The sequence below is a fragment of the Oncorhynchus keta genome, chromosome 30 (genome assembly GCF_023373465.1).
Source record: "Oncorhynchus keta strain PuntledgeMale-10-30-2019 chromosome 30, Oket_V2, whole genome shotgun sequence".
NCBI lineage: Eukaryota > Metazoa > Chordata > Actinopteri > Salmoniformes > Salmonidae > Oncorhynchus > Oncorhynchus keta.
This window is the reverse complement of record NC_068450.1, coordinates 43428128-43442254: the sequence shown is the minus strand read 5'-3', so window position 1 is coordinate 43442254 and position 14127 is coordinate 43428128. Positions and strand designations below refer to the sequence as shown.

Genomic DNA, 14127 nt, shown 5'->3' with positions numbered 1-14127 from the left:
CCCTCATACGTTCAATATGCTCCTATCCATGACAAGTGCAGGGGAGATAAGCAGTCATCCCTCTCGAGCTGATTAAATACATTAGGTTTATTGAGGAGGGCTGGAACGTTAGGGTAATGTAAAGCCGAAGGTTCAGGGGAAGTTGATACAACATTAGAGCGATGTCTTGTGAGTCACAGGATGGAGTGGAGGGGAGGCGGAGAGAAATATTTTGTGTGTGTGCGTGGTGCAGAGCGAGCAGCTATGTCAGGGGTATAGAAAGAGAGGAGAGGGCCTCAAGCCTGAGTGGAAGCCGTTATTCTTCCCAACGGAATCTGTAATTACCGACATGGCACACTGACTGACTGGGGGGCCTGCTTGAGGCATATACTGATAATAACACGAATACACCAGGGCCTGGATTCCCAAAAGCATCTTAAGGTTAAGTTAATCGTTAGAACCTTCGTAGCAGCATCTGTAAATATCCAAGCTGTTTCCCAAAACCCTTGTTTTCAACAATGCACTTGAAAATGTTCGTAATCTAATGCCTGCCTCAAACCAATTTTAGAACAGCTACAGTAACTTCAGAAAGTATTCACACCCCTTGGTTTTTTTTCACATTTTGTTGTGTTACAGCCTGAATTGTAAATTGATTTTAAATTGAGAATGTGTGTCACTGGCCTACACACAATACCCATGTCAAAGTGGAAAAATGTATTTGTGAAAATTTGACAAATTAATTTAAAATGAATAGCTGAAACGTCTTGAGTCAATAAGTATTCAACCCCTGTAAGGAAAGACTGAATATATTCAGGAGTAAAAATTGCTTAACAAGTCACATGATAAGCTACATGGACTCACTCTGTGTGCAATAATTGTTTTTAACATGATTTTTGAGTGACTACCTCATCTCTGCACCCCACACATACAATTATCTGCAAAGTCCCTCAGTAGAGCAGTGAATTTGAAACACAGATTCAACCAAAAAGACCAGGGAGGGGTAAAAATAAAGAAAGCCAACATTGAATATCCCCTTGAACATGGTGAAGTTATTAATTACACGTTGGATGGTGTCAATACGCCCAGTCACTACAAAGACACAGGCATCCTTCCCGTGATACAGGCGTCCAATGGTGACTTTAAAACAGTTACAGAGTTGAATGGCTGTGATAGGAGAAAACTGAGGATGGATCAACAACATTGTTGTTAGTCCACAATACTAACCTAATTAACAGAGTGAAAAGAAGGAAACCTGTGCAGAATAAAAAAATATTCCAAAACATGTGTCCTGTTTACGAGGCACTAAAGTCATCCTGCAAAAAATGTGTCAAAGCAAATTAAATTTTTGTCCTGAATACAGTGTTATGTTTGGTACAAATTCAATACAAGACATTACTGAATACCACTCTCCAAATTTTCAAGCATAGTGGTGGTTGCATCGGGTTATGGATATGTTTGTAATTGTTATGGACTGTAGTTTTTCAGGATAAAAAAGAAACATAATGGAGCTAAGCACAGGCAAAATCCTAGAGGAAAACCTGGATCAGTCTGCTTTCCACCAGACACTGGGAGATAAATGTACCTTTCAGCAGGACAATAACCTAAAACACCAGACCAAATCTTGCTTGCCAAGACAATATTGAATGTTCCTGAGTGGCCTATCTACAGTTTTAACTTAAATCGGCTTGAAATACTATGGCAAGACTGTCTAGCAATGATCAACAACCAACTTGACAGAGCTTGAACAATTTTTTTTAAGAATAATGTGCAAATATTGGAGGTTCTTCTGTCATTTATGTAATTCTAGTTTTTATATTAATTCGGTTGGCTTGTTGTCAGCCATTTTGTCTACAGTTTTTCAAAAAAGATACACAGACTTGGAAAATCAATATGGACGCCCCCACTTCATGTCTATGTATGTTAATGTAACAGACGACATGGACTGTGGGCGGGCATAAACAACTGCACGTTTTTGGAGTTTGACGTTTAATTCAATCAAATGTTAATATTTGTTTGAGCAGCCGTCGGATCCTCTGATACATTCATGGGGGTATTTTGCCTTCTGAGAAGGAGAGAGAGAACGAGAAAGAGGAGAGAAAAAAATACTCCTACCTGTCAGATTTTTTATTTTCCCTCGTCAAGTCTGCTTACTAGACTCTCAACTCCTCTCCCTCCCTCCCCTCTCCCAGGTTGTCAGCACAAACCCCGTTCCTGTTGCTGTCCTGATTCTGACACCTGTCAGCATTTTCATTAGTAGATCAGAGGAGTAGCAAACTAAAAATGTTCCCTGTGTTGAATTTAGGGCATGTTTTGCGGCATAAACACGCAACACTGCTTTGCTGTTTCTTTAATTCAACAGGGGAAGGGAAGTGCTTGACTGGCAGGAAGTTGACTTGGCAGATGAGGGTTTTGTGTGTTGAGATATATGGAGAGAGAGAGAGAGACTAGGAGAGCAGTGAAGTTAAGATGGGGGAAGCCTTGTGAAATCAATTAATGAATCAATTAAGAGCAGTTGGACCCTGGTGGATCTGTGCTCCATTGGCTGAGCTTCATCCCTGGGCTTCTGCTTCGGGAACACACCCACGGGGCGTGGATGGGATTAATGAGTGGAAAACCCCCTCAGGGGTGAACGATATGGAATATGTGTGGAATGAGAGAGACTATTGCCCTGCGACTGCAAATGTAGTTGACAAGAGTCCATGTGGTGCTAAAGACCGGAAAAAATGGTTTTCTGACCAACACTTTTTCCCCTAGAGTCATAATCCAAGAACCAAAGACCCCTGGTAAACTAAACACTCAAAATGGCCACTAAGAAAAATACACAAAAAGGCAAAAAAGGACATGGAAAAGTTGAGTTTCTGTGCATTGATCATTTTTGCACTTAACTAGAGAATCTCGAGCCCTTAAAAAACCCATGGCTCATCCGTGTCTGCAAGGAATTAAGTAAGAGGTTGGATAATCAAAGGATGTGGGGGTAAAAAAAAATGGCCGCTGCTGTTTGTTACCAGAGCCCTGTGCGGCTGTTCGCCCACTTCTCCCGTGAGACACTAATGGTTCTCTAGAGCCAAAGCCAGCACATTGTATATTTTTTTCAACAAAATCCCCTTGACGTTCACAGTCATGCCTATAGAGGTAATTTTATACATTTTTCTCCAGCTCCTCTCCCTTCCCTCAACCGTTTATAGCTGAGCGATATCATCCATAGTCACTCCATAGCCAGATACTGTACAAGAGAAAGCATTAATAGTTGAAGATATTTGACGATATGGGGCCTAATGTAATGTGATTTTTAAGATATTTTATATATTTCCCTAGTGTAATCCATTGGCAGAGTAGATTTCAGACCAAGGTATTCTTAGGAAGAACAGTACCTTCTTACAATGTTTGGTCTCGTCTCAGTGTCACGCAGGTAGCCTCTGTTGATTATGGGCAAAATACCTCTCTACAAAATCAGACAATAGTTTAGCTACTGCTGGATTCCAGAGACACAATCCATTATCGAGTATCACATTTCAAATCTAGAAGGATAAATAGAAACGCAAGAAATGGACAAACAAGTCGGTAACATAATCAAAAAGTGCAAAACGGAAGCCTGTAACAAAGGAATAACTTTGTATTGTGCGAGAGAAACGCAGAGCCTCGCAGAGAGCTCCATGTCTCATATGAGCGGATTCCCACACTGAGACTTTTAAGGAGGGGTGGGGGGGGGTAACGGTACGTCTCACTGTGCAAACACCACCTTTACATGGCGCCTATGAGAATGGTAAACATTTGTACTGTAAAAAGCTTAGGGAACCCACATGAGGGGAGTTTACTGTACTCCCTCTATCCCCCTCCATTCCTTCCTGTTTGCGTTTCACTTCCGAACACAAGGAAACATCACAAAAAAATCACTTTTGTATCCAGAGCCTGTCCTTTGGGGCAATTGCAGTGTGTTATGTTTTTTTTTTTGTTGTTGCTGTAGTACCAGAAGGAGAGGGAAACTGCAGATCTAAGTTATTCCCTATAGAACATACAGTATCTAAATGGCGGGGTGTTTTGCGAACAAGACTATTTGTTTTGTTCACACAGTTCCCTTCGCCAAACAGGGCTACTGCATAGTCGGTGCCCTGTCGGTGCCCGCTCACATTCAATTAAGACGGATGTGTCCGAACAAACCGCGTTTTCACTTCACTCCGAACCATCGGGACTCTCACATCTAGTATATGTTGCTGCTGTAACTGAGCTATCCTGATCTGCTCCTACTTCTGGAAATATATAGGATGCATCCCAAATGGCACGTATTTCCCAGTGCGCTAATTTGGCCAGCAGATACTCTAGTGGTTAGAGCATTGAGCCAGTAACCAAAATGTCACTAGTTTGAATCCCTGAGACGACAAGGAGGGGGAAAAAATTTGTTAATGTGCCCTTGGCACTTAACTTCTTCGAGATCGGGGGCGCTCTTTTAATTTTTGGATAAAAAACATTCCCGTTTTAAACAAGATATTTTGTCACGACAAGATGCTCGACTAAGCATGTAATTGATAGCTTTGGAAAGAAAAAACTATGACATTTCCAAAACTGCAAAGATATTATCTGTGAGTGCCCCAGAACTAATGCTACAGGCGAAACCATGATGAAATTTCATACAGGAAATGCCCCAGATTCTGAAGGCGCTGTGTTCCAATGTCTCCTTATATGGCTGTGAATGCGCCAGGAATGAGCCTGCACTTTCTGTCGTTTCCCCAAGGTGTCTGCAGCATTGTGACGTATTTGTAGGCATATCATTGGAAGATTGACCATAAGAGACTACATTTACCAGGTGTCTGAACATTTGCTATCTAACTGAGAGTCTCCTCATTGAAAACATCTGAAGTTCTTCAAAGGTAAATTATTTTATTTGAATGCTTTTCTTGTTTTTGTGAAAATGTTGCATGCTGAATGCCAGGCTTAATGCTATCTAGGCTATCAATACTCTTACACAAATGCTTGTTTAGCTATGGTTCAAAAGCATATTTTGAAAATCTGAGATGACAGTGTTGTTAACAAAAGGCTAAGCTTGAGAGCTAATTTATTTAATTTAATTTGCGATTTTCATGAATAGTTAACGTTGCGTTATGCTAATGAGCTTGCGGAGATAATTACACTCCTGGATACAGGTTTTTTTCGTAGCCAAACGTGATGAACAAAACGGAGCGATTTGTCCTACACAAATAATCTTTTTGGAAAAACTGAACATTTGCTATCTAACTGAGAGTCTCCTCATTGAAAACATCTGAAGTTCTTCAAAGGTAAATTATTTTATTTGAATGCTTTTCTTGTTTTTGTGAAAATGTTGCATGCTGAATGCTAGGCTTAATGCTATGCTAGGCAATCAATACTCTTACACAAATGCTTGTTTAGCTATGGTTCAAAAGCATATTTTGAAAATCTGAGATGACAGTGTTGTTAACAACAGGCTAAGCTTGAGAGCAAATATATTTATTTAATTTCATTTGCGATTTTCATGAATAGTTAACGTTGCGTTATGGTAATGAACTTGAGGCTATAAATAGGATCCCGGATACGGGATTGCTCGTCTCAACAGGTTAAGCCTAATTGCTCCAGAGCCTCCATTGATAACGGCACTCCCCGAGGGCATCGAGAGTTATGCAAGAAAAACATTTCCATTGAAACGGGACAAATTTAAGCATCCACCAAAATGTTTTTATATGACATTTGACCAGGGCCTGTGGAGACTCTGGTCAAAAGCAGTGCATTATGTCGGGAATAGGGTGCTCTTTGAGACACAGTATTGGTTCAGCAAAGTATCTTCTCTGCCTTTCACATTTTCTTAGGTCTGTCACAATTCACACAAGCCACAATTGTCTGACTTGTGTCTCTGTCCCGCAAGTCGATTAGCTTCGGCAAATACATAGCAGCGATTTCAGCTAGCTAGCTAAGTAAGGCACAATCATTATTCGTTGATGCTAGCGGAGTGGAATTAACCTTCCACGGAGTGCATTGTTTTCCAGAGAACGCATAGAGCCGCAAATTAAATATCCCTTTCATACTACGACTATAATTTAACACATTTGCCGCGAGAAATGTATACATCTACTAAAGTGGCTAGCAAGTTTACTTGATGGCGATAGTAGTTGCCTTGGTAACCAAACAAACTTGCTAGTTTAGCTAACCAAACCATCAGTCCTAGCTAGCTATTATGACAATATAATCAAAGAATAAAAATAATGATTTCAATTCGACTTAGCTCAAACATGGAACATGTAAGAATGAAACATTGCCATGGAATTCTACCGTGCAAATGCATGGTGCGTTATGAGTAAATAATGCACACTCTGGAACGCCCTTCAAGCCAATCGGAAATGAGTATTCAGCAATAGCTAATATCATCCTCTTGAAAAAGGTAGGAGGATGCAACAAGAGCCTTGTCTGTGGGGTATCGGAAGTACAGTATAGTGTGGCCGTGCAGATTCTGTCGAGCTTAGCCCCGGCCCCATCATACTCGTTAACTGTGTAATTAGAATGCTGAGATGTTAATGAAAGGACAATTCCATTTGGCTATGTTGTTACGTTCATGCATGTGTAAGGGTCTTTTGGTCAATTCATTTAATAATTATGAACAAGCCCTCAATACTGACGAACCCTCATGCTGTTTTACTGCCACAGACTCCCTTTAAAGACAGGAGAGAAGACAGACATTGCCTGCATTCCATATGGCCCCCTATTTCCTACATAAGTGCACTAATTTTGTCCAGGGCCCATATGCCCACTATATAGGGGATAAAGTGCCATTTGGGATTCAAGCTTAGAGAAAAAATTAAGCCATTTTGTTCAGTGCTTCTCACTGCTTCTTTTTCAACAGAGGGAGAAATTGGCCTGTTGCAAGACCATATTATAACTAGGTCTGGAGAAGGGGAGTGCAATAACAATAGCAACAAGGATCCAATTGCAAATCCAAATAGATATTTTGTACTTCTCTTTTGCTGCTATGGTCAAAGCAAGCTGTGAACGTCTGCCTGGTGGCGGTAAATAGTCCCCGTCGTTCTGTTTACCAGTAGCGTTTATTTGTTTACATACATTCCAGGAGTTAGCATCCATCTTGCGAGTGACAATCAAAAAAGCCTCTCTCTCTCTTTCTTTGTCTCCCCCATTCCTCTCTGTCTATCCCTGTTTCTCCACTTGTAATATTCTTCATGTACATATTTTCTAATTGTCTCAAATAAGGACTTTGCTAGACTGTTGGACCTGTCAGTATGCATGTTGTGAAGAGGGTTGTGAAATAATTACGGCCAGCCAACCAAATAGGCAGTGAACCCACTAATCATTATTCATTACTGTCTGACACTGCCAAGGCAACAGTCCAAGGCCTTTTCAGGCAGCATTTCATTGCAGGGCGTCACAATTAGCATGTCCCAATCCTAACGAACCTTAAAATGCTGCCTTCTAAGGTGCCTTCATTCGGGCATTTTTGAAGCTGGCATCCCATGTACTGTATCCTTTGCTGGACAGGCTGTACCAAAACACCTTGCGGCACACCGAAAATTCGAAACAATTCAGAATTAATAGAGGACACAAGTCCCAGCATAGGAGAACATTTTCCAGAAGAATAAGGAATAGCTGAGGAATGTAAGTAAACTCAGCAAAAAATAAATGTTATTCAGGACCCTGTCTTTCAAAGATAATTTGTAAAAATCCAAATAACTTCACAGATCTTCATTGTAAAGTGTTTAAACACTGTTTCCCATGCTTGCTCAATGACACAAACAATAAATGAACATGCACCTATGGAACAGTCGTTGAGACTGTTAGGACACTAAAGAGGCCTGCATGAACATGCCTTAGGCATGCAGCAAGGAGGCATGAGGACTGCAAATGTGGCCAGGGCAATGAATTGCAATGTCCGTACTGTGACTAGCCTAAGACAGCACTACATGGAGACGGGATGGACAGCTTATCGCCCTTGCAGTGGCAGACCACGTGTAACAACACCTGCACAGGATCTGAACATCACACTTGCGGGAGAGGTACAGGATGGCAACAACTGCCTGAGTAACACCAGGAACCCACAATCCCTCCATCAGTGCTCAGACTGTCTGCAATCGGGTGAGAGAGGCTGGCCTTGTACACCTGTTGTAAGGCAGGTCCCCACTAGACATCACTGTCAACAACGTCGTCTATGGGCACAAACCCACCGTTCCTGGACCAGACAGGACTGACATTAAGTGCACTTCACTGACGGAGTCGTGGTTTTGTCTCACCAGGGGGGATGGTTGGATTTGCATTTATCGTCGAATGAATGAGCGTTACACCGAGGCCTGTACTCTGGAGCAGGATCGATTTGGAGGTGGAGGGTTCCTCATGGTCTGGGGCGGTGTGTCAAAGGATCATCGGACTGAGCTTGTTATCATTGCAGGCAATCTCAACACTGTGCGTTACAGGGAAGACATCCTCCTCCCTCATGTAGTACCCTTCCTGCAGGCTCATCCTGACATGACAATGCCACCAACCATACTGCTCGTTCTGTGTATGATTTCCTGCAAGACATGAATTTCAGTGTTCTGCCATGGCCAGCGAAGAGCCCTGATCTCAATCCCATTGAGCACGTCTGGGACCTGTTGGATAGGAAGGTGAGGGCTATGGCCATTCCCCTCAGAATTGTCTGTGAACTTGCAGGTGCCTTGGTGGAAGAGTGGGGTAACATCTCACAGCAAGAACTGGCAAATCTGGTGCAGCCCATGAGGAGGAGATGCACTGCAGTTCATAATGCAGCTGGTGGCCACACCAGATACTGACTGTTACCCCCTCTTTGTTCAGGGACACATTATTCCATGTCTGTGGAACTTGTTCAGTTGTTGAATCTTATGGTCATAGAAATATTTACAGATTTTTCTGAAAATAAATGCAGTTGACAATGAGGGCATTTCTTTTTTTGCTGAGTTTCTAACTTGTTTATTCACCAAGTTAAGTTTAAATGTTCAACAAATTACTTTCATATGATTTTTAATTCAAATGTTAATTCATCAGATATATTGTTCTTATTCAACCTATTGCCAAGCTAGCTAGCTAGCACATCTTATGCAATAGATAGCTAATTTTAATGTTACTAGGCAGACTTGTACAGGTTATTGGCTGTTTAGAGAAGAACAACTAAACTAACTAGATTCAGAAATGTGTCAATTGTGAAGACACAAAACTATTTTAAATCATGAATTGGTAAACTTGCTAGCCAGCGAAAGACTAAGAAAATATTTTTCCCCCATTTGTTTTCAGTGGGCATTTGATCATGTTTCACTCCATTGCATTATACTGACTTGGCAGAAAACAGTCCCGCCTGACTCGTTTGGAGGTTTTACTTTTTTTTTTCATCTGATGAAAATTGTAGAAAATGCAGCTAGCTGTGTTTTGTTCATTCTAGGCTTGCTAGCCAGTGAAGTTGATTGTGCATTTGGTTTACCTTACGTTAAAGTTAGCTAACTTTCTCTTGTCATTTTTCCTTCCCCTATTGTGTTACACGATTGGGTTTAAAATGAGAGGTTAAGTTATTCAACTCTTACAGTAAGTTGCCCTAAAAAAAAGTTGTTGACAAAATGATTTGCACACAAATAAAGGTAGTTGTAGCTTCATTGACTTGATCCAGCACTGAAATTTGAGCAGCGAGGTTCATTTCAACCTCCATTGTCTCCACTCGCTCCAGCTTTAAGGACGTCACCCTGACATCCAGAAGATGGGACAGACTTTGTTGGGAAATTCCCCAGCCACCAGGACAATCACCATATCCCAGGGATTTCATTTTGAAATGTGCAAAATCACAATCTTAAATAGATCCAGATTTCCCCCCCATGTTGTTGCAGATTTGTCAGAACATTTGTAACTTATGAAGCTCATTCTAAAATACAGACGTGAGGGGAAGTCTTCAATGCAGTCCACAATTCGTTGAAATGAGGTGTTAGTAAAGGGCTGGAACTAAAAATTGTGTATAAAAAAACTGTGGCGGTCATGACTAAATAAGCTTACTGTATTTACTGTATATAATTATATTGGACATTTTGTTATCCTTTATTATATGCCAGTATTTTTATCCAATGTATTTAGCTTACATTAGGATGAAGTAGCCTAGGCCTTCAAATCATCTTTCACAGTGAAACACCACTATTCTTGTTATTAATCATTCTTAAACAGTCAGTATAAAAGCTATCTCAAAAATTCCTGTGTCCTGCATGCAAGCTTACCTATCATGTCCACAGTTGAGCTGCAGACCAAGCAATATGTGAAAGGAGGACCCTATACCGTAGGATAACTATTCTAGTTGGTGTTTAACTTCATGCATGAACAGGTACTGAGGAGATCGATTCTGTTACTTGCTATTCGTGGCAGATACAGTATTTCCATTTTGGGATAGGTGTTCACTGAATTGCTAGCACTAGTTGCTCACTCTGCTACAGTGCCTACAAGGTAAACAAATGTCTAGCGCTCGGTGGAATGCGAATGCATTGTCACGTGATGCTGCCTTTCGAATCCCATCCCAAATGGCAGTTACCTACTAGAAAAGTGCTACCTATTAAAGGTTGGTGCCATTGGAGGCCTTTGGATTGGGACACAGCTAGCCTCCCCATGCAGCTAACATACAGATACACACATAGACACGCATGCAAACACTCCCTGCCACTATCTGTTAACCCAACCCCCACCCCCAACCAAGCCGTCATCACAACATCACAAGACATGTTCGAGTTCAACACCAGCAACTGAAACAGATCCGCTTCAATCCACATGCCTTTACAGCAGCATCCGCTCCCAGATGAAAACGGAAGTAGAAGAGACTGAACTTACCTATTCTCCTCCTATCATGACATCATGATGTCTCTTTCCCCTACCCATAATGCCTTGCGGTAAAATGGCTGGATAATTAGCCCAATTCAACATCCGTGTGTGAGTCCACGTGATCCCGAGCTAACTTTCATTCCCCACGATGGAAAATGTTGCCAGGAAAAAAATCCCTCATAAATAATTTGGGTTAAAGTGTGATTGTTTCATTTTTCTTCATCTGTTAGTCCTTCATTCATTATATTCCCTTTTTCGGAGCAAGGCTAAGAGGAGTGAGCAGGGAGCATTAAAATGGAAGACTCAGAAAATGTGAACATATAGCTAGAGAGGATCACTAGAGGGGTTTTGAGAAAATTGGATGGATAATCACAGAGGTTTAGCATAAGGTGTGTGTTTGTTTGTTTGGGGGGAGGGGTAAAGGCTAGGGTTATGGCTAAGGAAGTTCCTAACACGAGACGCCACACTTCAACTAGAATTTCAACATATTTCACCAAACCTGTCCTAAATTTTCCTCTATAGCAGAAGCCAATGACCAAGGAGTAGGCGAATTCAAACCAAACAAAGACACACTGCGACGTGAAGCCTGCTGGGTAATATGCAGATGTAGTTTTCCCTATAATGGAGCTGTTTGATTGTTTCAAATTGCCAAGATGAGAGGCCTAGTCATCAGGACTGAACAAAGCAAGGCAATTCACCAGCTTCCTGTCTCTTCAAAAAATAAAGCAATTGTTAACTGGAGTAGGAGGCAAGCCAGTGAAATGGCTGCCGTTCATTTTGAGTTCATGCACTGAATCCACTCCCAAGTCTGAGCACCTGTGTGTGTTTCCTTTTGAGCTGGATAAACACTCCCATGTGCATACAATGGTAGCATACAGGTCTGTGCCAGCTTCTATCCACCTAATTCTCACTCATTCTTGTTCTCTCACTCGCTCTATCGCTGTCTACAGGCATATCTTTAATTCTGCTTCTCTCTCAATTCAATTAAATTTCTTCACAGATCGGTGCCAGTTCTACCCACTACTTTTTCCTCAAATACACACCCTCTCTTTCTCTCTCTCCCTCCCCCCTACCCTCCCTTTCTCTATGACACTTCTTCACATAAGCTCTCCCTCTCCACTACTCTAAAACCATAGAACCAGGAAACACTAACATGACCACCTCCACTTCCCCTGCCAGGGAATCGGATGTCCTCTTAAACGTTGGAAGTCGGCAAAGAAACATCAACATTATTTCCTCTGCTAAATGTTCCTGCTGAATAATGTATGAGAGTGGTTACAACGCGATATGTAGATTTCAACCCACCTTTGTCAGCCATTCAGGCGCATCAGAAGTTGGCAGCCACCAAATACTTCCAGACAGACATGGCTAGGCCACCAATCAGTCAATAATGTTACCAGAGCATCATATAAAGGGTAGCCTTGGTAGGGGGAGATCCCTCTACATTAGCAGCCTTAGTACCGGGACATCAAAGGGAAAGTACTAAGTTGTTATTCACAAAAACAGATCTGAGGGGCCTTATCTGAGAATGGGCACAATGCTACCGCTAAATGTGTTCTGCTTGATGTAAGCACACGAATACACACACAGGAATTGAATTAATTCCAATTCTATAGATACACAGAGGAACAGAGAGACACACACACACTCACAGGTCTGAGGCCTTATGTAGGAGTGGGTATAATGGCCTGCTGAAGCTGCTCTAGTTGGAGGTGTAAACAAGCTTCATTTTACATACACAAGCTTTGACCAAGTATCTGATGGGGTAATTCTAACACTAAGGGATGAATGATGAGTAACACACACAGCTTTCCACAAACCTTTTCTCCTACCTTGGTCAGGCAGCTGGCAGACGTTGGGGGGTACAGTCATGTTGAGCACGTCGTTGACAGCCGTGTCTATGTAGTGGCCTCTCTGGACATCGTGCTCACTGTCCGTCTGGTCGCTCTCTTCGTGCCCGCTGTCCTTCAGACTATTGCCCTCCAGGTCCTTGAATGTTGATGTGCTACAGAGGGAAGGAGGGAGGGAGAGGGGGATGAGAAAGGAGAGAATGTTGATTTACTGTCACATCAACTTCTATCAGATTCTCTCCTCTCTCCTTCATCACCTCTCTCCCTCAATCCATTTCTCCCCTGTGTCCATCTCTTTTTCACTATTTCCTTCTTAGCTCTCTTCTAAAAAAATCTAAACATTTTCTTCATATTGTCTCTCTTTCACTATCTCATACTTGACTCTCTAACATTTGTGTCTCTCCACATCCTCCTCTCTCACACATTTCTCACAGCACTCGGAATCTTGAGACAAGGAGAGGGATGATGGGAATCTTCAGGAGGACTCTTAACTCTGGCCTCAGCTGTCTAGAAGGACACGACTTCACAGCGTTCCACATTTTATTTCTGGAGGGAAACTAACCTTGCTACTACTGTAGTAATCGGAGGGTTGTGGTGGTGAAGGCACAGATTAACTCTGTTGGGAATTTTTGGGATTAAGAGGCCATTTTCAAACTCTGCTGATAGTGGAGCAAAGAGGCTGCAGGCTGTTTTAGTCAGTTTCTAAAAGGGACCGTGTGGATGGCGATGCACTGACTTCAAGGGCATCTCTAGTGTGAACCGTTGTGGCTATAAAGGGCCTGTCCGGATATTTAAATCCTGTTTTTTTTATCATTTAAATGTATGTAATTATATACCTATTGATTAATTAAGAATATCAGACGTAAATGCCGCATAAACCCTGTCCCTCAGCTTTAGAGCAAACCAAGAGTTGGAGACTGCCGTTGTGTTTTTCAAATAACAGAGTGGGCTTTTAAAACGCCTTGCAATTACACTCTACTGTTCAACAATCAGATGATAATCAAGCATTCCAGGAAGGAAAGGAATATAGAAAATGCTATGAGCATGTACGTATGTGCACAGATTGAATCTGTCTTGTTTGGGGCTTAAAGTCAATCAACAGCTTCATAGTGTATGCATGATTTCCGTTCATTTGATTGCCGCCCCACTGGAACAAATTGTGCTATACAAACAAGACTGCTATTGAGGGAGGAGGCGAATGTATACATCAAGAACCTCACGTAGGAGAAGAGAAAAAATATAAGAGAAGGAAAGAGAAGAAACATAAAGAAAGAAAAAAAAACAGTAGCAACAGCAGTTCCCAGCTTTCCTTTGAGAGGGTTGCCTGGGAAAGGGGGAGAGAGAGAGGTACTGCAGTGACGGTAAAGCTGGCTTTACCTCTCTCTGATGTTATCAGTGTAATTGCACCTGTCCCAGACTACAGGCCCACAGGCTCCTAGGGGATAGCTTTGTAGTGTGCTGCAGAGGCCCCTCGCTTAAATGTGCTTTTGTTTAC

At 41.9% G+C, this 14127-nt stretch overlaps 1 protein-coding gene across 8 annotated transcripts in view; it reads right to left on the bottom strand.

The window, feature by feature from the left end:
• Positions 1-14127, bottom strand: part of LOC118363646 (protocadherin-19-like) — an 84918-nt gene that overhangs the window by 24983 nt on the left and 45808 nt on the right. For 5 of the 8 annotated variants that reach the window (XM_035744714.2, XM_035744719.2, XM_035744716.2 and 2 more), the window contains one exon: positions 12603-12787. In XM_035744714.2, the coding sequence (XP_035600607.1) occupies positions 12603-12787 (185 nt within the window). The remainder of the gene's footprint in view (positions 1-12602; positions 12788-14127) is intronic. The other 3 variants (XM_035744715.2, XM_035744717.2, XM_035744721.2) reach the window with 1 other exon arrangement.